We start from the raw sequence: 26947 nt of genomic DNA, 5'->3' as shown, positions 1-26947 counted from the left end.
TAATTATATATACACACTCATATATATTATATATATATATATATATTTATCAAACAAGATTTTAAAATATAATTCTATGTATACACGCGAGTAGCCTTAAATGAGAGTTACTGTAAGTTTTTAATAATTCTGGTGCCGTTTGATATAATCAACAAAAGAATCAAATTAATGAAACGATAAAAATCACTTTTTAAACGATGCTCAAACTGTTACAAATATTTTTAAATAGTGTACATCGATTATCGAATAAGAATCTGTTCTGACACAATTTGCGGTATAACTAAAGTGGAGTAAAAATGTTTTAAGTCTAAGAGGAGGATGCACAACGGTCAGAAGAGATTATGTTCTGTGATTATAGTGTTGTGCAAAATTACTCACGTTTACATACCATGTATGACTGACAAATGAGTTAACTCTAATATATTTTTCCATGGAGAAAATAATATGTTAATGTGATCGTTTCTTAATAAATTTCGGATAACGATCCATTTTGGAGGAAAGAGAAACGGTGCTTGTGCTTGCGTGAGCAACGGAAGAACCAATAAGAACTCTTTGTACCGGTACGAAATTCTTTCGAATTTAATTTCAAAATTTTAATTTACGAGATCAAATTTTTAAATCTGTCGTTCTATTTTCAGACGGTAAGGGTACACGCGAGGAAGTCCTAATGCTGAAAGGAAACTTATCACCGTACTTAGACACTCATAATGAAGAAGAGTCGTCTTATGTAACCCTCAGCAATGGGCCATACGGTATTTAACATCTTATAACGAATGTAACGTGTCGAAAATATCTACTAATTTGTCGTCGTCATTGTTACAGTATATGTAGCCGAGTCCGTTAATACAGAACCCAAGAGTAATCACGTCCTCATAGATATATATTTTTTAACCCCTATCCTTTGTAAGCATTGTAAGTATCGCCTTACACTGTAAGTTGTGTTCTTTTTTTTTGTTGCAATCGTATTTATCTCGTTATTCATTGTTACAGGTGAAGATTATGTTTGGGGCACTGGAAGAGTGGGGGTCAAATGTAAAGGTGAGTTTTTTTTCAATATTTTCGAGTATAAATATTACCGTAGTCGTCTCCAAATTTCAAGGAGGCATACCTCACGATTGTTCGTGTCATACGTAGATCCAAAAGAAATCACGAGTCGCAATTGAATTCGATAGAATAAATTTCTTAAAAATTTACGAAAGAAATCGAAACGGTTCGAGAAAATGCATAAGTTAGTCTTTAAATGTTGTCTTTAACAATTGTGGTATTACGATAATCGAGATATCGTTAGTTCTTTTTCTTAACGCAATTTGCGAATCATTAACTGTACCGACTGCGTCAAGAAATGTAGGGCGATGTGGTCGCCCTCTTCGAAGGCAAATCACGGTGTCCGATAACGCGGTTCATCATCGTTTCCTTGATCACCGACGAGGGCGGCACCGTAGCATAGTAACACATGCAGTCGCGGTGATTTCAAATGGCGTGCTATCGTGTCCCCCTTCACCTTACCGCGCGTTCGTTTCCAGCTCAGCCGGCAGTTTCTTTTCTGAAACTCCACAACCCTCTCCTGTCCCTCTTGTTCCCCACCACCGACGCTTTGCCATCGTACGACCCAGGAACGTATCTACTCTCTAATGAACTTGGTTCATATGCCGTTTAAATATGTACAACTTTTTGATTATTCGTTGAACTACGACCATTATAATCTCATGCATTGGATCGATATTATTTAACGTCTATTAATAATCCCACTACCTTTGTTATTTACACTTCTAATTGCAAAGAGAAAAATAGATAACGCACTCGTCTCCGACCTCCTCCTATCTTCCGATTATATTCTCTTATTATACCGATTGCATTTTAAAATAACTCGTATCTCTCTCTCGGTCTTTGACATCGGAGACTCTTTTGTTTCTCGAATTCTATCCCTATGCAGATGTCGTTTTCGATAGGAACGATATCGACGAAGTTCCGTCGTATTCATCGTATATTCCGCGGCGATAAGTCCAGAATCATTCCATGATAATTCGTGCATCTTTGGCGAGCGTGTATGCCGAATATAGACGCGGCTCGCCACGGATACGTGGAAGATACAAAATTAGCGAGCAGAGAGGTAGAGGAGCCGAGGTTTTCTTCGGATCGTTCCCCGCGAGCTTATATCGGCGTATAGGCCAGCCAGCAGCAGATATCATAGGCTGGCAACTGTGCAAACGAAATTACTTACGTTTCATTGGATTTCACGCTCGGAAAAGGAAACTACTGCGGCGGTCACGTAGCGGACGGTCGCACGAGGCGAGCGCTTGTTCGTTCGGTCGCATTGGCACGAAATCGTACGAAAGAAAGCAGAAATCCGAGATACGGTTGATGTAATCTTGCTTATGCGTAGAGCGAGGCGTTTTGCACGTCCCAGTCAGCCGTTTTGCTCTTCGGCTTAATCGCGCGAGAATCGACCGGACTCCCCGCGGCTAATCATTGAAAATCAGCGCATTCGATTACGCGGGACACCTAACCACAATGTTCCACCGTGTACACCTACGCGAACGATACGCGTTAGGAATGTGTCGATGGCTCTCTCTGGCGGAAGGAAGGATAACCAGGAGGAGAAAAAAGACGAAAGGATAAGCGAGTCGTGGCACGATCAAACAAACGGGTTCCTTCATTGTCCCTAAGACATGCTTCTGGACGCCTGCACTCTTCCATGACCTACGTTCGACTCGATACGTCCTTGGAACTCGGATTTAGAGCAGCGAATTTCGCGGACACACGATGACTGCACGCTTTTGGAACTAGCTCTTTTCGACGAACATCGGGGTACATTAATATCGCTCCATTATATTTATTTCTATAATCGCGCGGTTCATAAGTGGTCACGTGTGCCGGGGAAAGGAAAATGGGGCACGTCTGGGGTATATAAAACGGAGAGATCATCTTAAAGTATAATTTTTTTTAATTCGATTAGAAAAAGGAAACAGGAGTGAAAGTCCATGCATTCGCACACTTACGGTAGAAACTAATCGCGGGAAAAAAGCGTGGACTGGAAAGAAGCTGGATGAAAGAGTCGCATCAAAGTAATCTCTCGTACGGCCTGAAATAAGAGGACTCGTAGACCGTACTATTCAGTACGCCAAGATATTTCCTTTCTTCGCATGAATTTGCGACTTCTTCGTTCCGCCGTTGAAAAGAGGCGCGTTTTCTTCAGCCTTTGCGAACAAAACGTCAAAGAACCCGACTAAAAACCTCCATTTCTTTTTCCCTTCTATCGGGGAAGGGATTTTCCTCGACTTTGGCTGTAGGTTACGCGGCGATCGTTGATCGCGATTTCGCAGCATTTTCGCGGCTATCCACCGGGGAAGCGTTGGGAAAATCCGTGGTTTTATTTTTCCAACACGCTCCTCACGGTCGCGTTTAAAATTCTCTCACGCGTAGAATACTTTTCGTTCGCGGCGCTCGTTCGAGAAATTGTTGCTGCCCTACCTGGGGAAACGATCGTGACGTAATTCGAATATAGCTTAACGAGATAGTATCGAAATTATTCCGTTCGACGACGAGCGTTGTTCGCGTACGTGCCACTTAACATCTGTATCGTGGCTTTGCGCATCGATCTGCTCGTAAAATTAAACTCGTGCGTCATTCGCGATCATCGCTTTCGAAATTCATCGACGTTTAGGACCTGCGTTTTCTTCGCGTCGCGCCAACGGCCGAAATTTCCCGCGTACAAAAAAGATTCTGCCGATCCGAGCATGGCGGTTGCCCCCCGACCATGTCGCCGGAAGAAGCGAGAAAAATGGGGAAGCATCGGCCGGTGGAGGGGTCGCGCTTGTAGACACGTAACGTTAAAGAAGAGCGAATCGCCTAAGCGCGATTCAACGATGCGTTTCATTTCTCTCGGCCGACAAAGCGAGAGAAAACGATGAAGCACCGAGTTGTTTCGAAGGACAATCGAACGGGGTCAAAAGTCCTCCTGTTGCTACGCGAAACGAACGAAGCCATGGAAACGAGCTCGTCGCGCAAGCGCTTCGCCCTTCCGCCGCTTTCCCCCCTTTTTTCCTCGATTTCCGGCTTCCCTGCTTCCTGTCTCTCTCTTCCCCCCTACCCGAGCAGATGCACGAGTTTTTCCACTTTTTAACCACGCGGCACGTCGAATCCGCGCGTATCCAAGTTTTCGTCAAACGTAGGAGCAAGAACCTCTTTTCTCCGTCCGTTTCCGGAAGTCTCGCTCTCGCGAATTCACGCTCTCGGATCTAACGAAGGCGCGTTCGAACGTTCGTTATTCGCCCAGGTACTTCGACCTTCCCTCGTCTGATTTGTATTCGATTCGCCTCTGGAGAACGCCCTGCACATTCTTATCGTCCAGGGAACATTTAACTTCCGTATTTCTTGCCGCTTGCCTCGCTGCATCGTTTCGCTATGCGTCGAAGGTACAATGCTCTTCGTCTCTCTCTCTCTCTCTCTCCTCTCTCCTCTCTCCTCTCTCCTCTCTCCCTCGCGATAGCGCGACCCGTGTCGTCCACGATCTCGATCGACCGGGATCGCGACGCGGGCGTTGGAGAAGGTCAGAGAAAAGTGTCTTTCGTACTCGTCACCCGATACCAGGCCCGATCATCCGTAGCCTCTGGCCTTAATTGAACGATTTCGATCCGAACGACCTCGAACCCTCCCTCGGCCGTTCCATTTACACCACCGATCCGACGAATGCACTTTGACTCCGAAACGAAAGCCTCTCGCAGCCGCTGCGCGTTATGCCACGAGTGTCATCCGGTCGAGCTTAAACGGCCAATTCTCGCGCGTACGCGCGCATCTCTACGCGCGACTACGTACAGGGATACGCGAGCGTCGCGGCGAGGCGTCGATCTTCGACGACGTTTCGTAAACCTGCGGTAGGATACCGGTCGACACGGTCGAATAAATAATTTTCGCGCGAAAATAACCGGTTGCCGGAGCACGCGACGGATAATACGGAATGGCGGATACACGCGTGGTACCGCTGCATCCAGTCACGTAATTCTTATGTCCCGAAGTTCGTGACGGTTCGCGAGCGGCGGGAAACTCGAAAGTGAATTCCACGGTGGGGAAAATCAGCGGTTGTCGAAGTTACACGTAAGCCAGCGACGCATAACAAGTCCTTCCGTATGTATAGAAGCGTGCTTTGACTCGTTCCCGAGTGCGCGGATACGTATGCTTACGTACGTGTACCGGTGGTGCTCGTACACGAGCTTCTCGTATCAGGTCGGTCGATTAAACTAAAATTAACTCGTCCACCTCGAGCAGGCGAGTTCCCTCTTTCGGAGTACCTTCGAGCACCGTGCTGTTCGTGTCTCGCCGCTTAGCCGACGCGTGTGTCCTCTCCTTTTGTTTCCTCTCTTCTTCCTCTTTCCACGCATTTCCTCATTCGCTCCTTTCCATGCACGGAGAAGGCTCTTCCTTTCCGCGGTATCCAAATAATTCCCGTTTTCCGCACCGCGCAGTTTTTCCACCGTGTAAAACGCGCTTTGCCGTCTTTTTCCTTCCCGCGCCTCGGCTCTGCGCGAGAGAAAGGAGCGGTCGTTGCGCGAACCGGAGTTCGATCATTTTTCTACGATTCCCTGGCTGATTTCTTCGTCCAACTTTTATCCCCATTTTCTCCGCTTTCATCGAGAAAACCTTTACTATTCTTCCAGACCCTATATACGCGTGCACCCGAATCCTCGCGCGTTCTCGAGGCCGATTTCTTTTCGGAGCTTCGCTCGCCGTTCCCTCATCCGTTCACCCCGAGTTGACCTCGAGTATCGGCGAGTATGCGACATCGGTCGCGAACGTTATGCTTTTTCTTATTCGCGTTATGCGCGCCGGTGCGAGAATGTTTGCGATCGCGCGCGAATTTTAATCGGCGTATCGAGCGTTTAATGAAACACGCAGTTACCGTCTGACACGAGATCACTATTGCGTCTCGATGACTTCCCTCGTCACGGGTCATCCCCCGTATATCACGGTGGACGCCATGAAATTCCTTCGTTGTCCTCCTCTTCCTCTTCTATTTACGAGCGGAATATCGATATTAAGGCATGGACGAAACTAGAATTCCGCATCCCTGTTACCTGTCCCTTTTATCACTCGCGCCACCACTTAAGTGCTCCTAGTCGGTCTCCTCCTCGATCTTCGTAAAGACTCGCGAAGTCATCCTCCCTCGACATTCTCGCGCTGAAATTAATGCATTTAAATTGGCCACGGGATAATAGATGGCTCGCTCGGGTTCACCGGATTTTGACGGACAAACAGAGCCGTCGTTTCGCGAAATAGGAGGCTCGGTAGTCCGGGTCGCTAATGAATCGTATCGCGTTCGCTTTCGGTGCAACGACTCGTGTTCCCGTTCCCTGCGGACCCACCGTGCCCCCATTTCCTCGTGTAACGCGCGAATTGCGCCGCACGGAGACGCGTGACACCGGGAAAAGACGGGAAACGAGAGAGAAAAGGACGCGTGCTTATTTTCCGTACGGTACACCGATCGTCGCGTGACCGCTACGATTAGGCTACCGGTTGCATTTCGGGGACCGACACATGCACACGGAAACGCCGTACACACGTGCCCATATAGACCCGGGATGCACGCAATAGAGCTCCATTGATTCGCAGATATAGAGGCCCCAGGCTCAGGGCGGAGGTCATGGGTAATGGAGTGCACCGTCACGTTGCTATGGGAAATTCAGGATTCCTGGGGTAAACGATGGATCAGACACGAGGAGAATAGGATACGTTTCGCGACGTGGTTAATCGAGGGTTACCGTGGCACGGGTCGTGTTCTCGTTGAATTAAAACGACGTCGTTTACACGGGGCAGACTGGGAAATCAAAGACGACAGCGCGGCGATACGTCACGCGGTCGCAGACATTTTCCAGACATTTTCCAGACATTTTCCAGACATTTTCCAGACGTTTTCCACACGTTTCCATTCGGAATTTCGCAGAGAATCCAGGTGGAAATAATTCCGTTTCAGAAATAGGATTCGTAATTCGCTTACCTCGAGATCCCGGCGCAGATACGCCGGCAGAGATGCATAAAACGAAGGACGCGAGCACGCGATTCGCGTTCGTGGATCGAGGCACGTACGTTTCCTAGCGACCATTTTCCGTTTGGCAATTACGCTGCTCGTTAATTATTACTCATCGAAACACCCGCAATTTTGTCGATTACGTAACGCTGCGCCGTAACTCGTCTCGTTACCAAGAATCTACCGCCTACGCTTCCTACACGTTCCTGTACGTCATTGTTCGCGGTTCTTTGAATCGAGATCGAACAACCGAGGAGAAGAAACCGAAGCCTCTTTCTCTCCCTCTCCGTCTCCTTCTCTCTCCGTGCACTCTCTTGATCCGACACGTTTCCAGCACGTTATTAACGCGCCACGTTTGTCCCGTCTCTGTCGATCCAACGCGGGATGCGCAACCGCGAGAAAAAACACGCGATCCCAGGCATTTTCTTCTGAATCTTTACGAATCAATTTACATGGTTAAGTAATTGCCGCATCGATGGAGTCGGCTTGCCACCGGTTTCATCGCGGGGCTCTCTCGCGAGCGCGCGGCCCGGTGTCGTTGCGATTAATTTGCGCGTTAGTTCTATCGATAGTCGCGTACACGACGGACGGGAGACGTACAAAAGTATCGGAGAGTCGAATAGTGGAATAAAGAAACGAGGTACTGGTGTATTATACGGGCGCAGCGGAGCGTGTCTTCGTCGCGTTGTCGTATTTAAACATCGCCGGAAGCGAAAGGGGGCACGTTGCGTTGCACGAATCCAGGCGATCGAGCGATTTTATAACCGCGCGAAACGTTTTTCCTTCCCCCGACATCCGGTCGTCGAACCAACTCGTATCCGCGTGTTACGTCGCTGGCGAAAATCTCGAGTAATCGCGGTAAACGAGATCCGACGTCGACGATGCTTTATTATTTACCTTAAATAAATACGCTCTCTATCGCGGCGATAAACGCTCCTCGAGCAGCGGCGAACACCGTGGATATAATACCGCCTGGAACGAGCCCCTGCGAGCACTCGCAATGGCGCACGTCTCGTTATCGCCGTGTCCATTTAAATACTCGTGACTAATCGAACTAGAGCGCCGGGAAAAAGTTCTTCGTTTCGTTTATACCGTTCGATACCGCGCGCGGTCGCGGAGATAAGATTTGTATGCAAAAAAGATGGCGACAAGCTTCTCTTTGTAATCGACTCTCGGCGTGTGCGTGTGCACGAGCTGACGCGTGACGAAGACGATCTATCGCGCACAAGCCTGCGCACGGTGTCGCGCGATCCACGGACATTAAGGGTACCGCTTTTATTCCACTTTCCGATCACGATTCGGCTGGTTCTTCAGGGCGTGTCGCTCGGTCGTTTAGGTCGCGCGTAACGCCATGTTCTCCGTGTCTTTCCTCCCATCTGGCTAACCGACTTTTTGTCCAGGCTTTTATTTGAACAGCCACGAGACTCGGCCGCGCATAGTTGAAAGTTATCGAGCAAGGTTCGCGCAACGGAGATATTTAATAACGCGCGTGGAGCGCGCGTGAAAAGCGCGCCGCGCCTCTTTCGACCTGATTTAAAACATACCACCGGCGCGCGCCAAAAGGAAACGCCATTCTTGCCGCAACATCGACGCGTCGAATATCTAAGGATTTCTGAGCAACTCGCGATGCACACCTTGCAACGGCTCGCCAAGCGTTTCCTCTTTCCGTCTTTCCGTCTTTCCCGTCGATTATACCGAGCTGCTAGAGAAATCCACCGAATTCGAAACGACGCGTTATCCCTTTGCGCGATGGCGCGTGGAGGAAACCATTTTCTTTCGGTTGACCGTTAACGTCGTTCCGCTGCTGATCGTACCGCCGTTCCGCTTCGCGTATCCTTACTCGAAGAGAACCTCGACGAAAGGAAAACGTCTCTCGTGTTTCCGTGACGGAATAGAACAGCGAGGAATTTCGGGAAACTGTAAAAATAACCACGGATAGATACACGCGTCGATTGAAATTTAATCCTTCTCCCTCGTGTCTGTGCGAGACGAGAAAGGGTCTATCGCGAATTGGCTTTCCGATGCGAAATCGATCGGCTTTTCTATACGTAGAACGCAGGGCCGAAGGGTTGGTACGTCGTTGGTACTGTGACCTTGAACAGGACATTGGAGGCAGGGCGCATGCGCGGCCGAATTCGATCATCCCACGTCCGGAGATCCTTGTATCGCGTCATCTCTCTCCTGCTCAGCGTAACCCCTCTTTTACCTTGGAAAGTCGCTTTTCACTTTCACGTCCCTTTCTTCCCTTTCAAGTACACGCGCGGCCCTTTCATGTGACTGTCGAGTAGCGGGAGGCCCTTGGTGCGCGCGAGAGCACGTGCGTACGCACTTGAGCGTATCGCATGCAGCGCTTTCACGATAAGAGCGAGAGTAAAGGCTGATCGTAAAGAATGAAATCTGATTCTGGCCCCGTCAGCATCGACGTTTACTACGCGAAAAAGGGGGAGGTCGGGATTTTCGATTCCTTTTCCTTTTCTCTCTCTGGCCCTCGCGATTGAGGGAGAAGGAGGCTCCGAGTCGCGTCCCCCTCTCTCTCCGCCGTCCACCATTTTTGCCCATTGAATTTCTCAGCGTTCCAAGAGGTCTACCCTCGGCACCGTTTCGTTTTATTACCTATTTATTTTTATGTCTTCGAAGCAATGGAATTTTTGCCTATCCCGTATCTTCGAGTCATCAAACGGAGGATCTACGTTCGACGCGAACGATCATCGGGGATCGAATAAGTTTCCCAAATGAGACACGTAGCTTACAACAGCGCGATATCGGTCCAGCTCGATTCAGTCTCGAACGATAGCGAACGATGTCTCTTTTTCGAGACTTTTGTATATATCGGCTACTCAACCGGGATCTTTATTCCACGCCGAGCTTAGAATTAGTTCGATAGACTTTATCGCAGCTGGTCCGAGATAAGGATATGCCCGAGTTGACAGACCGATTGCATTCGATGGTAATTTTGAATTAATCGTTCAGATGCTACCAACGTATTCCGCGTTCAGCCGATTCATCGTAGGAATATCGATGAATGCGTAACGTGTATATATATCTATATATATATCTATATATGTATATACGATACGTTGGGGAGAGAAAGAAACGAACAAAGATGATACGTAAATTTCGGATAATCTCGTTTTTACTCGATAAACGCTATCAATTGTGATCAGCGATCGGACGACGATAGAATTTCGATAATCGTGCAGCTCGTCGACGTTTCTCGATTAAAGGTGAAACTGTAATAGCTTTTACCGAAAATCTCGGGGAAAGAAAGAAGAAAAGAGAAAAAGAAAAGTCTGTTGGCTGAAAGAGACGTCCGTTTCTACTGGACGTGAAATAAGACAAGACCCTGCGAGCGTGAGAAGCGTGTAAGCCGAGCGCAGAGAATGGCCGAGGAATTTCCACGAAGCCGCTTCGATCGCTCGGCAAGCCCGGGGTTCGGTAGTCGCAAGGTCCGGAGGTGGCTCGCATAAAGGCCACGGAAAGAGCCGAAACAAGGCGGAAGGGACCGAAGTGTAACGCCGACGGTCGAGCACGAGCAACCCTCGGCAGGCTGCGACTGCTATGGCTATTGACCGAACTTGGCGGACCGGCCGGTCAGCTGTGCGCCGAGCCGCCGGAGATATTTTCTCTGGCAGGAAATCGTCCGCGTAGATGTATGATTCGCGGCCGGTGGCAACGGCGGAGAAAAGTCTGTCGGAGAACGGAGTGTGTTGAACGGGACCCGTGGAAAAGTTCTACGCTTCGGCAACGATCGGCGAAGGTGGAAAGGTAGAAGAAACCCGGAGAGACAATATCGGACAGCTAGACAGAGAGTCCGTGCCAAGTATCCGTAGTACGTGACCGACGGTGATCGTACGAGAAATTCGTGGTGCTGCTTATAACACGGTGTTACACTTCTTTCGGGAATCAAAGACGCTGAGATCTCTCGCGACTCGGGGACCCCGCGATCGAGTGAAAGCCGAAAACTCGGAAACGTTCTTCCTTTGCTTGTGAATAATCGAATAAACTTGTCCGGCGGAGTAGAATGACATTGGTGAGAGAGAAGAGAGCAAACGAAAAGAAGAGGAGAAAATAGAGAAAGAGAAAAGGGGAAAGAAGTGGAAGACTTGGCCCACGGTTGGTAGCGAACACGTAGAGAGACCGGCTGTGCACGACCAAGAGACGAGAGCGAAGGATAGAAGCGAAAGAGAGAGAGCAAGAGAACAAAATGTGAGGGAAAGAAACAATAGTGGCGAGGGAAGAAAAAGAGAGAGATTGTCGCGAGAAGGAACGAACAGCGGTCGAGAGGGAGGAGGGAGAGGGAGAGAGAGAGTGAGCGAGCAAGGGGGAGAGGGAGAGAGGAAGAGAGCGAGAGAGAGAGAGAGTGAAAGAGACAGCTGTATAGATAGGTGTCGTACACATACGCGCGGAAAGTGACGTGTGTGTCCGTCGTGTGTGCAGGTGTGCGCGTGGTGCAGGCCTGCCGGTGCAAAAAGTGCAGTGCCCAGTGGACTTTTCCATCTCGTGCGTGCGCTGCTTCTGCGAGTAGGCACGTATATGCCGGTGTTCCGGTGTGGACTGATCGGAGGACGAATAGGACGGTAAGAGAGTCGGATAGCACGGTTTTCCTATGCCGGATGCTCGATTTACGAAAGAAAACTCCGTTCGTCGCGTACCGAAGCTTCTTGGAGCAGTGTCAAAATTCCTGTGTCAGTTGGGAAAAGTATCGGAAAATTTGCGAAGGAAAATTAAACGCGATATCGATTCGAGAAACCTATTCCGATCGCTCGTCACGGAACAGTCTACCAAGGAGAAAAGCATATATGCGCGACGAGAAAAGAAACGAGGTAATAAGATCGTCCATGACGAACTGCTTTACCGACGGATTCGTTGACTCGCTGTTGGTAAGGTGCCTCCGCAGTGATCTATCGACGAGGAAGAACTCGAGGAGGTAGACCGAGGAGACGCAGCAGTCGCGGATTACTGGTGGTCGTGATAAGGGCAAGCGCGGATGTGTTCCGTTTCGTGATCGATGATCTTTGCGCGGATCGTTTGAATCGACGTCTACCTTAGCTCGTTACGCGAGGAACCGAGGACACGGAAACGTTCTCGAGCAGTTTTATCGCCCGATCGGCCACGGATAGTGAGGATTCTGAAAAAAGAAGTCGGCCGATTCTCGTGCAACGTTAACGAGTGGTGACTCTCGGTGAACCCGTGAGATTAGGCGAGCACGTTTCTACCGCGTACGATCTTTCTCCTCCGTTAGTCCGTGCCCGTCGCAACTCGAGAACTACTTCGTAACTATATCTAACCCGTGTTGAATTAACGCGTGCTATCAAGACGGCGGAGACAGGGAGCCGGTTGTTTTACCGTAATTAACGACGGTGAAGGTTACGAAGATCCGGAGCACGTCCTTTTTTCACGCTCTCTATCTCGCTTGCCTACACACCGGAGAGAGATTCCTTCTTAAAAGGCACGATCAATTTTCCATGGGGGAATAGAGGTTAAAAGAAGCGGCAGGAAAGGAGCAACAAAGGAGGATAAACGTTGTTAACGGACACGTTTGCTCGGCTAGGCACATACACACACACACACACACACGGTAATCGGAGATCGAGGTGTGCGCATGTCGCTCGATCCGCGACCGATTCGATCCGAAGCGTGCGCGAGCAGAAAACCTTGTTCGACCGCATTGGTAAAATAATTCGATCTAATTGACGAAGGGAACCGCTTTAAGGTCACCTGGAATTGCTCTCTCGAATAACCCACGAGGATCTTTCTTCTCGTCTGTACTGGCTCGCGGGACTACGTTGAAAATCGTTCGGTGTCGTTGCTTGACGAAACCGGTTTCGTTCGGCTCGGCGAATCTCGGCGTTTATACAAAGGTCGTGTGTGCGCGCACCAGAGAGAGTGGTAGGAGTGAGATTTATGGAAAACGAATTTACACGAGGTCACACCCACGGGAGCGACTCTTTCTTTCTCGCTCTCTCTCTCCTCTCTCTCTTCCTCTCTCTCGCTCTCTTTCCGTTCTATTTTTTTTCTCTTTATCTGTCTCCCGCGCTGTTCGTCTATTTCTACGCGAAGCATATCGATAATAAAGGACGAAGTTGAGAACGCGACGCCGCGAGTCACGTCGTTGGATCGCGCGTCGGCCGAGAAGAGGTTACCCATTGGAAATTCGGCGGACCTTCCCTCCCTCCTTTACTCTCACTCTCACTCTCTCTCTCTCTCTCACACTCTCTCTCTCTCTCTCTCTCTCTCTCTCTCTCTCTCTTTATGCTAATAACGAGTGGAATCTTTCCTTTCCAAAGATATCGACGTATTCGGTGATAAGCTAGCTAACTATCGAATACCAAACGACACGTTTCTCCGCGGCTGATTGGCAATTAACAATGCGGTGATTGGACGGAGCCGGTTTCGAGCGACGACTAGAGAAGCCCCTCGAATGGAACAGAGAAAATCGAAGATCGCGTGTCGTCGTTGGCCGTGAGAAAAATAGAGAAATAAACGCGGATCAACGAAACGCGACCTACTCTACGCGCCTGTCCAACGAATCTCGAAATTACTCCTGCGTACGCTTTTCGGGGAAGGAAAAAGCAGGGAAGAAAGATAGAAGAAGAGCAAAGAAGAAAAGAAAAGAAGAAGAAAAAAGAGTGGGAAACGCGATTGGACGACGGGAAGGTTCGCGGCGACATGCGAGTGACCTTGCAACGCGACTTGACCGAAGCGATCACGTTTTTAACACGCGAGAGTGCGAGAGTGGCGAGAACGCACTGGCCGGAGGACAGAAAGCAGGAGAGGAGAAGTAAGTAGAATAAGTAGAATTAGTGGCGACTGGGGTATCGCGAGTGTGCGCCGCGTGTCCCGCAAGGCGGAACCGAGGGAACCTCGGCAGACGAGGCGAGAGACGACGACGATGACGGGTGGCGACTCGCGACGATCGAGGGAGGCTGAGGACTCGCCGGAAAGCAGCAACACGAACTTAACAGCCTCCGTGGAAGCGTTTAATAAAACCTAGTCGTGGCTGGAGCTTTAATGTTCGTGATCGGCCTCAGCGATGAAGCGGGCGTCGAGTGCATCCGCCGCAGCTGCTGCTGCGACCGCTGCCTCGCAGGTGCAACCTGCGGTCAGCTTACACGGCAGGATACACGATCTCTTTAGCCCGATAACGGCGGCGGGCTGCGCGGACAAGGAGGAATACGAGAAGCTCGCCGAAACGAAATCCAGGACAGACACGACCAAAGTATTGCCCAAGGGAAACCCGAACGATGACACTAAGGCTAAGTCCACGGCCATGTCGCGGCTCTTAGCCGTCGATTCTGACAATTACATGCTCCGCAAGGGCTCCAGCTCGGCCAATGGCGCCGTCGCCTCGACGTCCGCCGTCTCCGCGACGATCGTGCCGTCAGCGTCGATACCGAACGCCAGCAGCACCGCGTCGATAGCCCCGAATCTGCAGCTGCACCCTAGACAGATACCACCGGCGCGTAATTTTCACGCCAACCTGCTCGCCGTCACCAGCAATGGAACCTACAACGACCATCAAACCACCGTCTCGATCACCAACAACGCCACGAGTCCCGCAAGCTCGATGAAAACTCTGCCTGCCAATGAGCATCCTTTGCTACCCCCGGAACCGGTCAGACCTAAAGGCAGTATCGCGTTGTCCTTGCTCAAACGATACTCCAACTCTGTCAATCAGCAACAAATTCACACGGTCAATAACGTTGCTTCCTCCTCCTCATCTTTCTGCTCTGTCAACTCCGCCAACTGCGCGAATTTTCCCAACGCTCCGATCATTCGGAGGCAACAATTCTCCAAGTCATCGTGGGCCGCCCTTCTGGACCAGTTCCAATCGGATCTAGCGTTGAGAAACGCTCCAAGGGAATTGCTGGTAAACGCGGAGGAGTTCTCGCGTCTCTGGCCAAGTGGGCTTTTCCCATGCGCGAGAACGGTGTCGTTTCATCAGTATCTGTGCTCGTGCAACGATTTTCCTCGGCAACGGAACGCCGGCGATCCGTCGACGAACGGTAACGCTTACGATGTAGCGTCAGAGGAGGGCATCTATTCGAATTCAGTCGGTCACGAGGGCTTCGGTGGTGATAGCGGGCAGCGTGCCCTTGACAAGGGCATTGGAACCGGCCGCGAACCGGCTGATACGCGTAATCTATGCTGCTGCATGTGCGGTTCTCTATGTCCTCCAGAGTGCCATGCGTGCTTCCACGTGGTCTGCTCGGAGTACAGCGGGCAGCACCTCTGCCAATGGAGTAGCAAGGGTCACGCGCTACCGGGCCAGTTTCTCGACAAGGACAAGGTCAGTACAAAATCCTACCTTTCTTTTACTTTTTCAGCCGCGATTTTTACGTTTTCCTCCCTTTTCCTGCTTTTTTCGCGACCACGCGTCACTTTTTCTTCCCACTCGATCAACAACGGTTGAACCAACGTGTTGGCTCTTACGGCTGACGGAACGTCATCGTATGGGTTCAATCATTTTTTACACGTTTCGAGTGCTCGTCGGTTGAAAGAGAAAATCGAGGAACAACCCGAGGTATTTAATTCGAAACTATTTCGAAATTAATTTAATTCGACTTCTTCGATAGGTTTTCCAAGTATCGTTTTAATTCGAATTTTTGTCCTTTCTTTTGTTTTTGGAAAGGGGTGGGAGGAGATTCTGTTTACAGTCAAAGTTCAGGTTTACAGTGGCGACGGTTTCGCATGGTCCTCGACACGAGCAAGGTCACGCGGATGACTTAATCGTTGCCCGTGGTAGTTAAAATAGCACGGAGACGCTGCAAATGAACGACGATTAGGTGGCGAAATTAATGGAATGCCTTTGTTCGTGTCTGCCGGCACACGGCAGCAGAAACGCGACGATTTACAAGGAAAATTGTTTACCATGCTCCTGTTACTTGCCTTCAGAGGTGAACCAACTGGTTCCACCGTCTGAATTTATCTCCGTATCTCTGTTTAATTTGCATAAATCGCAGACACATACTCGCCAGCATTTCCGAGCATTGGAAGTCTGCTTCGAACGCACGTTTTTTCCCTCACCGGCCTCCTGTTTATTCAGAACATGACTTTGTACACAAACACTAGCCGGGCTTCGTTATCAGAGCGAAACCTAATCGAGATTCGATGGCGTAACGATCCGAATCGTAACACCGTCGTTGACGGTTCTGCGTAAAATTTCGAGCAACGAATCGAATCTTGGCCAGCGTTTTGCTCTCGCGGGATGCCTCGTCGTTCTTCTCCATTTTCTTTCTTTCGTATTTTATTTTTATCGCCATCTCCGCCATCGCTGGACTCGGCACCGGAATTTATCTGTAGCTTTTCGCGCGAACGTTCCAGATGTCTACGCACGATTAGACCTGATAAGATCTCCGCGGTTAATTGCCTAATAGTACACGCTGTCCGGCAATTTTTCTGCGTTCGCCGAATTCAAGTATACGCGGGAATTTCGAAGCGTTCGAATTAATACGCACTCGCAGTGAACGTTTCTGCGTACAGTCAGGATTTTGGCGTGGCAATCTTCGACCTAGAGCCAAAGTCAAGGAAAAGACGCGATCGTTCATCGGATGGTACACTCGTAAGCATCTGCCGCGAGGAACACGCCTGATTCTAATTACGTTTTCAGACTTTACGTCCGATCGACATTTCCCTCGGGCGCAACGAAACGAGCTTATCTCGACGCGTTTCCTCGCCATTTTCTCGCCATTTTCGCGTCATTTTCTGGCCATTTTCTCGACGCCGCGCGTCGCGAAGACGAAAATCGCTCGGCCACGATTTCTACGCGACGATGACGATGGAACACGGGCCGCGTGAATATTCGCAGGAGATCGGCTCGAGTCTCTTCTCGAGTGGGTGATACGCGGCGCTTATCTCCCTCGTGTCGTCACGATCGTAGACTTAAGGTTACGAGAGAAGGTTACGTTTTCTTTTCCCCTTGGTTTTTACGCTTTCGTTTTATCGGAGCATTCTCGATATTGCCCGCGTATGTACGCGAGCGAGCTCGTCCCGCGTCCTCCTTCTGTTGCGCCAGTGCTATCTAATCGGAGCCTCTGGTCGCGTGGTGAACGCTATCGCAGGCCACGTTCGCGTTCGCCAGCAGCATCCTCGTGGCCTGGGAACAGGTTCCAGGAACGAACGATATATCTCGATAACGTTTTCCATCGAAATTACTTGCTCCGATGGACGCGCAACCGCGGAAAGAGGCCGAAGGAGACGAGGTTCCTCGCGGTTCTCGATCCACGCGTCTGATCATAGGGTGGACGAATCTACTTGCGCCGTACCCGGGGGCGTTCGCCATCCTCGAACCACTTGCTCACACGGGTGAGCGTCCGACGCTTATGGAGAACGAGAAACGGCGTTTTAAGATTAATCCGCGTTACTACACGGCTCGAAAGCGTAATTCGTCGACGAAGGAAATCTTTACGACCGGATTCGAGCGATCGCGATCGACCGAGTCCAGCGACGGTCGGAATTTTCGAGTAGCTCGATTACGTCGATGCAAAAGAATTATCCGGCAGACGGGAGCTTCTCGTGCGTATTTTTTGAAATGTCAAAACGCGTCATTGAGAGTTATCGATGCGGAATTCGCGGCCAACGATTACCGGAACCTTACGTAATTCCGTTCGCGAGGAAGATGATTAATTATATCTGCGACATTCGTCGTGGACCTCGAGCCCGAGAATTTCGCACGCCATTTTCCTCCACCTCGTACACCTGAATCGGGCTCGCCCGAGTTCTCGGTTACGGAAGTACCCGTCTCATCTGTGACACCATTCTTCCAACAGCCCGTGAGCGAGTGGACGTCCCTAAACGTCGTCGAATGGATGGCTGCCCTAAATCTCTATCGCTATGCGGACGTTTTCAAGTCTAAGGATATCAAGGGGAGCGATCTTCCTTTCCTGGACCGGGATAAGCTGATGGTAAGTGGACTTTGAACCTGGTCCCCGGTGCTTTTCGCGTCCAGTGCGAAAACTCATCGGGTCTCTCGCGTGTATTTATGGCGAAAATTCGCTTGCTCGTGGATGGGTCGAACGGAAATATCGCGAAAACGTCGAGAGCCGATAAGCTCCTGGACGGGGAAGAAAGATAAAGGGGAGTAGTAGCCTGCCGCGAATTTTGTTCATTTTTTCCCTCGGGTTTTCTTGTTTCGAGTCAGGGAACCGTGTCGGGAACGGAATCGGCCACGGTGCGGGGATCGAAAATTCTTTGGCTAGTACTCAAAGGCGATGACCTCGACTCGAGAGTATCTGGACGACGTTTTCCTTGGCCCGTTGACCCTGTAATTGCCCTATAGCGTCTGCTCTACAGCACAGTCCGCTCTTTATCGTGTCCTCCTCTCCGCGTACTTCTTTCTCCTTCCTCCTTTTTTCTTAACCTTTCGTCGATTATCGAGAGTACTCGTCGAGTACTTTCTCGTTATCATCGAGCACTATCTCGCGATGTGGACGGAGCGCCGCATGCCGTTGCATTTTTACCTGTGTAACGCGGCCGCGCGCGCGCTATACCCATTTCGTCGTATAAAACAACGTTTCTCGAAGAGTCGGAGTTTTTTATTTCACGACAGAATGTCGTAACCTGTTCCTCGCTCGTCCAAGTGTCCGTCCTGTTAGGACTCGCTGCGAGTCCTGGCAAGGATCTGTTCGGAAATTTAGTCACGACGCGTCGCGACTCGGTCGTGTTCGAGCGAGAAGAATAAAAATACTCGTTTGGCCAAGGCTTCTTCGGGTGTAAATCGCGTATTACCATGCTAATCGACTCGTAAATCGTCTGGAAGTGTCCTTTCGGCGCGAGAAATCGGCCGATTCCCATTCGCTTCGTCCTTCGTGCCGATATTCGAATCTCGACCGAAGGAAAATGCAACTCGACGGGACTTTGGCCACCTTAGATCACCCTTAAACGGATTCCCTTGCCCGGTACGTTGCATCCGCGCGCCATCTTCTAGCTAATTAATTAAATTACACATCGATCCGGCAAACTGGATCCTTCCGCCTGGCCGGGAACGTTTTGTCCCGGCACGAACGTGTCCAAGATCCGGCTCGATTATCGAAAATATATTAAGGCCGTACTATCTTCGTAGCAACGACGACACCCGCGTCTTCCTTTCCAGACGACGGAGCGTAACAATTTAACGACCACCTCGCGCAATGCGCCGAGTATTTTCCGGCGGCGGCGCTGAATAAACTCCGAGGATTGATGCGTCGCGTATAATTAACACTCTCGACGCTGGGTGTCAGCTCGATAAATTACGCATTACTCCGTGCCCCTTATCTCGTTCGTTGATTCGAGCCAAACTCTCTCACTCTCTCTCTCTCTCTCTCCGCCTTCTTCTTTCTTTCTTTCTTTCCTCCTTTCTTTCTCTTTTTTTCCGCGCCGCGAGAGACCGGGCAAATTATTTTCCGTCCTACTCCGTCGCCGAGAGTCTTTCCTCGTCCGTACACCCCGAGATAACCTGGCACGTTGGCTGGACGCGAAACAAAATTACGCGTCAGATTTGACGGTCGCGCGAACTCGTGGACCTCGTAGACCTCGTAATCACCCGTTCCGTGTATATCACGCGTGCACATCGATCCTTCTCCGCTTGTGCCGCGCGCGCGGTGCTAAGAATAACGTTTGGCCCAGTGCAACTCGTGGCGCCGGGGAAAACACGTTCTCTCGCCGCCATATTTTAAAATAGCCCGCGCGAGCGTGCACTCGAATACCGTAATTTGGAAAAAATGCCTGCCGGAAATGGCGCCACGAGGCGCGCACCATGGGGATTCACCGTCTCTCGCTGCGAGACGAATCGTATTTTCGCCCTACGGAATTCCCCGTTGTACTTTTTACCATCCTTCCGTAACAACGTTTCACCCGTTACCGACGTTACGTAACGCGCGGTAGACTCGTTAGGGTAACGCGTTAGACGAGAGATCGAGTAAGAGTCGTATCTTCGTGGTACGCTAAATCCGTTCCAACTTTTATCCCTTGCGATCGAAGAGTGTATCAGCTTATTCGGTCCGCCAAAAGATGGTGCTAGCGCAAAGTTCGGGATGCGAGACAGGTGGACGATCGCGCGCGATTATCCGACGAGTCTTAGTTTACTTTTGTTCCGCGGTGTATCGTATGCAGGCCTGTGCGCATAGACGTTTATCGCGAGCTAGACGCGTACCTGACACCTGTTGACTCGGGAATCAACTACGCCGGGGAAACGAGATGTCAGTCGCGAAAGACGTTACGTATAAGTTCCGGTCGGTATGTCGCCCTCACCCTTTTACGAGTACGCGCCACCTAACGTCCCTCTTCGGATCGTTGCATCACCGCGGTGCCCGTAGGATGTCGCTGCGCGTTTGTTTTACGCGTCGAAAATCACGAATCGGTTCGGAGGTCGCGTCGGTCGTTTTTCTCGAAACGAGCGAGTACGACGCAGTCTCTCTCGGACCGGGGAAGAGACGAGAGGAAACGGTGTCACGGGACGCACGAGATGGCCGTTGATTTTTACATCTCCGTTTCCTCGCGTAAGGATCGTCGACTGGACTTTTACGCCAGCTATATTTCCGTTGTGTTACGAGCGCGCGAGGGCGCCCGAGTCGGTAACTGTACCTGGTCGTTAGCGAGCTCCTTTTTCGCGTGGCACGACCGCGCGCCGTGTCACAGCCCCCGTGAAATTAACGATATCGGTAGGTGATGTATTTACGAGGCGCGACGTAACGCGAAAGTGAACGTCGCATTCACGGTAGGTGGTTTCGGTTAGCGCCATGCTCCGGGTTACAGAGCCTCGATCTTCTTGTTCGCAGAATATGGGCATCAAGGATGACTTCCATCAGAAGACCATTCTGGCCTGCATCGAGGAGCTCTGTCATGCTCCGGCTGCGAGCGCCACGTTGTCGGAGGCGGCCACCATGGCCACGTCGAACGCGTCCTCCGGTGGCGTGGTCAGCGACGCGATGGCCGGTGGTAGCGGTTCCGCAGCCACCGGTAATTCGCCGCACACCCTCATGCCACAGAGCTTCAGCGTGATGGAGAAGTGCGATAAGTGCCATAAATACCTCAGGGGCCTCCTGCACCAAGGCTTTCTCTGTCTGGGTACGTGTGAAGCAGCGTACGTCGCGTGGTCGTTGCGGTATACGTCCATAACCTAATAATCCGCATCGAGATAACGTTTCTTATACTTTCTTCCATTTTTTCTTTTTTCTTTTTTTCTTTTTTTCTTTTTGTTTTTCTTTCGTCTCTCGAGACGAACGTTATCGCGCGTCACGTGCGATCGTCGACGAATCGATATCGATCGCGGGACTGTATTCGAGACGCCATCGAGACTGCGTCGAGACTGTGCGCGGACGAGGTGACGCGGGAAAATTGGCCGATTTAAACTTTCGTAACGCGGTCTAACCGTGTTTTGCTCTGTTTCCTTTACTACTTGTTATAATCGTGTTGTTTTCCTTGTGCGATAGATTGCGGTCTGGTAGCTCATAGGACGTGTACAGCGACGGGTTTACCCTCCAACTGCATGCCAGTCGACTCGGAAAATCGTGCCCATAGATTTACTCCAGGTAAGTGGTGTTGGGAGTTGCGCGCTTGCGCGCTGCGCCACAGGCACACGCGTACGCTCGCCTCGATGTTCAGTTTCGTAATGTGACATTGATATGGCACGGTCGTAACACGCCCATTACTTCTTCGTTACGTTAATGGACGGAACACGGAAACAATTTAAAAATTCAGATGTCTTTTAGTTGACTATCCCGGATTGCATCAGAAACGTGTTCGCTGACGCTGGAACTGCTTTGCAATCGCGCGCCAGAGTCGATTATGAAGTTTGTAGCAAGGACATACGATGTGGCGCATTACTTGTCGCTCTAATATCTGAATAACTAAATATTCATGCGTCTTTCGATTGAAATCGCTGCTGATCGGGCAGGGGGAGAGAAGAAAAATGTTATTTCATCGGTCGAGTCCGTTCCTCTCTCGCCTCTCCACGCTCTTTCATTTTGGCCACGAGCGAAGGAAGAGTCGCCGTTCGCTTTCCAACGCTTCGCTCCTAATGGGCTATGCCAGCCGATGAACGCGCGTGCGTACGCGCGTGTGCAGCGTTCGCGCGAAGGTAGACGGTTTTCCGAGAAATTCCGTGGCTACTCTCGGAATCGTCATCGAGCGTGGGCCGTCGACTATATGGTAGATAAAACCGAGCGACCGGTATCGCGCACCGGTATCGTCCTCCGAGGTGCTCACGCTCTCCTACCGTGGTTCGCGTGTGCGTCGCTCCTACGACCACGCGCACAGCGTTCGCAATGGCGGTAGTAGTAGTAGTAGTAGTAGTTTCATTAAGTTGTCGGTCGCGTCGCGCGTTGTCCACGCGATGAGACGCGTAACTGCTGTACACGGAGAGTGGCGGAGAATCGTGAACGGCGCCAATGGTCGGAGAGTTGCGGTGCGTTATTTATCAAATTCACCCGCGTAAAATGCCCCGCATAAAACCGGTCGTTTCGTTAGAAACTGCACTTGGGTCCGTTCGAAAGTTCGCGGTTCGATTTCACGGAGAGGAGAGATTCCAGCGAGAGAGGGAGAGCGAAGAGTGACGAGACATGGAAGAATGGCGGTGGATTGGGCCCGACAATAAAAGCATTTCCACGTACTCGTCGTAAAATTGGAACGTCCTCGTTTCGAATTCTATGGCATCGGTGGCGCGCGTTCGCCGGACCCTCGGCGACACGCTCGTCGTTCCCCGATATCGCTGCACTCCTTCGAGGACCCCGCGACCAGTCGGCCGATTGTTCGGGCCCGGTCGGACAACCGTGACGAATATCGAATTTCCGTATTGACCTCTATCCGACGACGCCGTTCTGGCGAACATCGCTTGGTCCCCGCGTACCTTTCCATTCTTCCACTCTTCTTTTCCGCCTCTCTCGCCTCGAGCCTGTCGAGCAGACACGCTGCTCGCGAGGTAACGAAATGTTGTTGTCGTGCTCGTAAAAATACGTTTCTTTCTCCTTCCCTCCTCTTCCCCACCAACGCGAAATTCTCTACGTCTGTCCTCCTCCTTCTTCTCCTTCTCTGCCTCATCCTCCTTCGCCTTCCTTTTCTCCTCCGCTCGCACTCCGCCCCCACTCCGTCTCTATTTCTTGCGCCCGTTCTTATAATGCATGCGTACACGCCTTTGATTGTACAAGTGGTGCATGCGATATCGACGATAAGTCCGCTTCGGGTCGCGCGGATGAGGAATAGGATAGAAGCGGTCAGGTTAGATCCATCGGCGACGGACTCCATCGAGAGTGGAAAGATTAGAACTGGCGAAAATGGCGGCCGGAGGACTCGGTGCCTGGCTATCGGCTTGTCCGAGCACGCGGAAGGTCGGTGGTCGGAATGCTTCGGGCAAAGCATGAACGGCATTACGTAATTCCAGAAGCGTGTGCTTCCCTTTCGACCTGCTTATTTTCGCACCGATCATTCCGACTGGAAGAAAAATGAATCGGAGTCACCGCTTCGCTGGCACCGCTTCGCTGGCACCCGCGTTCCACCGCCGCGCAGGTTCCCCCGGGTTCCACGCGATTTTACGCGTCTCTCGTATCTGGTCCCGCGTCTGGAATGCGTCTGTGAGATGTCAGGAATTTTTTCTTCCCATGGCGTATCCGTAAAAAACGACGAATCCCTCGCAGATGCCGGCGTTTCGCGTCTTCCTCGCCGAGCAAACGCTCCTCCGCTCGACCGGTGTGTCCGATTCCGCCGCGAGTCTGCCTCTCCCCGGCGAATGCTAATTTACAGAACCAATTAATTTTGTCTCGCGATTATTTCCCCGGTCGCTAGTGGGTCAACGACACCGCGCGGGCTACCTCTTCTTTCGCGTGCACCTGTTTGCACGCGCATTTTTCCTCTCGTTCTTCTCTTTGACACGCGTCTTACTCCCATTCGCACCACTTTCGTACCTTCGCTTCGTCTTCTCTTCGTCTTCTCTTCGTCTTTCCACCCGTTTTCCATCTCCTCGTCGTCGTCGTTCGTCAGTCGTCGACGTCGTTCACGTGCTCCGCGACGACGAGTCGTTCTGCTTCCACAGCTGTCGCCGCGTAGGCGTAGCTCCTTCACGATTCTCGCATCGTTTACAGCCGAGAAGATCACGCGACTGCTCGATTACTCGTAAACCGAAGGCGTTTATCGTATGCGAATGGAACAAACGAAGGTTTCGTTATCGGTCGCTCGTTGAGAACGAAATTCTCCAGGCGCAGCAGCAGCAGCAGCAGCAGCAGCAGCAGCGAGCAAGCCCTTAGACTCCGGGGTCGTGGTAATAAATGCAAGAACAGCGGAAGGTAGAGCCTCGTGGTTCTTTTTTTCCCCTCTTCCTCTTTTTTTTTCTCTCCCCTTTATTTCGACGTGGTCGCGGCACGATTTTACGATGCTAAAGCTCACCAGCGTAGAATCTTTCGAGTGCCCCGCCGTTGTTGCTATGCTCCACCGTTTGGCAAAGGACGAACTCGAGACGGTGAAAAGTAACCTCTTTTGTTCTCGTTACTGCAAACGATATCGGCTCTCTCGTTCGACACGGTCTAGAGCTGTGGAAATTTATCTCTTACAGTATTCGGTCTTGGCCTGTGCTCGCAATTCGATATCTCCTCGCGTTCAGCTCCGCTGTTGGTGGAAAGATGCACCAGTGCCTTGGAGGAGAAGGCATTCGAGGATAGCACGCTGGATCTGTACAAAGTCTACCACAGTAGCCCTCCCAACGAGCAAATCGTGGAATTGAGGCAAAAGTTGAACGAAGGTGAGCGTAAATTTATTTCTGACCTCGACGTGAATAATGTCGATGTCCGAGGAGCATAGATCACCAGTTGTCACGTTAATTATTTACTTTTCAGATGTATGTAACGCTGATTTAAGTTCGTATAGTGCTCAGTGTGTAGCGAGCGTGTTGAAAAAGTTTCTGCGAGAGTTGCCGGACCCTGTGATTCCTGTACAGTTTTACGACAGATTTATAGAAGCATCCAGTGAGTATAGTAAACGCGTATCGATTTGTCAAAGCGATACCGAGCTTTATTTAAATCCCTATGTTATATATTCCTTCCTCCGATCTCTAGATACGAAAAGCGACGAACAGTGTGCAGCACGCCTGGGACAGCTCATTTCGGAACTTCCGGAACATCACCGTAGTACCCTGTTTCACTTGATGGCTCATTTTTGTCGAATCTGTCAATTACAACACGGTAGAGGTTACACGGAACCTCCCACGATCCTTATACAAGTGCTGTGTCATATTTTCGTCAGGCCTCCTTGGGAGCGGATCGTGTGAGTATAATATCAGGTCCGATGCAATCTGTAATTCCTCTATCGTCGATTTTCAATCTTTGTTCCTATGACGATAGACAAATTGTTCACAATATCGAGGCCCATATACGAATAGTGGAGGTACTGTTGTTGCATGGCGATTGGAACGAGAGATTGCCGCAATTCGCGAGTCCTCCGCAGCTACCACCGCGAAAAGTTTCGAGGCCGCAGTTTCCAGTTTTAGATCCGTTCTCCGTTCTCGATGAGGATAGTTCTATGGACCGAACGGTGTCAGTCTCGGAGAGCAAGGAGTCTCAGCAACAACCCCACAGGTAAACGACCGTTTATTTTTACGCACCCTATACGATCCGTGTATTTCTGGTTACTATAGTCTGCTATATGTCGTTCCGAAAAGGCCACGCACGCTTCAGGAGGCCGAATGGTATTGGGGAGACATCACCAGGGACGATGTGAACGAGAAGATGATCGATTCGCCGGATGGAACCTTCTTGGTACGCGACGCGTCTTCGAAAGGCGGGGAGTATACACTGACATTGCGTAAAGGTGGGACCAACAAGCTTATCAAGATTTGTCAACGGAACGGGAAATACGGCTTCTCGGAACCGTATAACTTTCATTCGGTTATCGAACTGGTGGATCACTACAGGAATTGTTCTTTGGCACAGTATAATTCGACGCTCGATATTAAATTGTTGTATCCCGTATCTCGGTTTCAACAGGTAATTTTCGTCAGATTCCTCGACGCGTTTGTAATGAGTAATTTACGCTACACCGTGATTCTCGTTGTTTCCGTTAGGACGATGAAATTGCAAGTACAACGGATATGGCGAATGTTGCTCAGAAATATGTCGAACTTGACAAGGAGATAACCGTTGCGTTGAAAGAGTATAAGGAACTCACGGAACTGTACAATAGAACGTCTTTCGAGGTACAGCTGAAACGGCAGGCGTTAGAGGCTTTTTCGGAGGCTATCAAAATGTTCGAGGATCAAATGAAATTGCAAGAGAAATTTCATAAGGAAGCTCAACCGCATGAAATATCGACGTGAGTTTTTATCCATAAACGCGTTTAACGTAGTCCCAGATTGCAAGTACAAATTTCGTAATTACCTTTTTCGTAATTACCTACAGGCTAACCGATAATGCCGAGTTGTTGAAACAAAGACTGAAATCCTTAGAAGATAGCAGGGTACAATTGGATTGTAGCTTGAAGGAACAGATTGCTTATAACAGAACTCTTGAGAGAGAAATGCACAGATTGAAACCTGAACTCTTGCAACTCGTACGTCAAAGGGATAAGCACCTCATGTGCGTATATTAATTTCTCCAATTTTACATGTTCCTTTAGAATCACCAGTCTCCACCATACTTATACGTTTTTGCTTTACAGATGGTTGAAAAAGAACGGTATGAAACAAGATAAAATAAGCCAACTCATAATGAATCATTCGCTATCGAATCCTTTATTGGGCGATCTAACTTATGGAAATCTTCAAGAAGTAGATCTTGAAGTTCATTTCGACGAGACTACGTGGCTTTATCTCGAATGTTCTCGTTCCAATGCCGATCGAATTCTTGCCGATAAGCCAGATGGTACTTTCCTTATTCGAACATCGAGAACTGGGCAATATGCACTTTCCATCATGTACGTATATATGTCGGAATTTTGTAAATCCTTTTTAAATTTTTATTCGCCCAGACA

At 50.2% G+C, this 26947-nt stretch overlaps 1 protein-coding gene across 4 annotated transcripts in view; it reads left to right on the top strand.

The window, feature by feature from the left end:
* The first annotated feature begins 445 nt into the window (after positions 1-445).
* Pi3K21B (phosphatidylinositol 3-kinase regulatory subunit alpha) overlaps positions 446-26947 on the top strand; it is a 28468-nt gene continuing 1966 nt past the window's right edge. The window contains exons 1-16 of one of the 4 annotated variants that reach the window (XM_017907792.1): positions 446-560; positions 639-752; positions 823-912; positions 991-1038; positions 15202-15311; positions 17791-17925; positions 20776-21064; positions 21430-21528; positions 24540-24725; positions 24820-24948; positions 25039-25246; positions 25324-25557; positions 25641-25965; positions 26043-26290; positions 26377-26553; positions 26636-26890. In XM_017907792.1, the coding sequence (XP_017763281.1) occupies positions 668-752; positions 823-912; positions 991-1038; positions 15202-15311; positions 17791-17925; positions 20776-21064; positions 21430-21528; positions 24540-24725; positions 24820-24948; positions 25039-25246; positions 25324-25557; positions 25641-25965; positions 26043-26290; positions 26377-26553; positions 26636-26890 (2618 nt within the window). In that variant the 5' untranslated portion in view covers positions 446-560; positions 639-667. Of the gene's footprint in view, positions 561-638; positions 753-822; positions 913-990; positions 1039-7619; positions 7662-11386; positions 11599-11756; positions 12600-13308; positions 15312-17790; positions 17926-20775; positions 21065-21429; positions 21529-24539; positions 24726-24819; positions 24949-25038; positions 25247-25323; positions 25558-25640; positions 25966-26042; positions 26291-26376; positions 26554-26635; positions 26891-26947 lie in introns of those variants that run through there. The other 3 variants (XM_017907791.1, XM_017907788.1, XM_017907789.1) reach the window with 3 other exon arrangements.

This window comes from Eufriesea mexicana, unplaced genomic scaffold, assembly GCF_001483705.2.
Source record: "Eufriesea mexicana isolate 0111107269 unplaced genomic scaffold, ASM148370v2 scaffold9008, whole genome shotgun sequence".
In the NCBI taxonomy this organism is placed as follows: Eukaryota; Metazoa; Arthropoda; class Insecta; order Hymenoptera; family Apidae; genus Eufriesea; species Eufriesea mexicana.
Note: the sequence above shows the minus strand (reverse complement) of the source record. Positions and strands in the feature narration are given on the sequence as shown.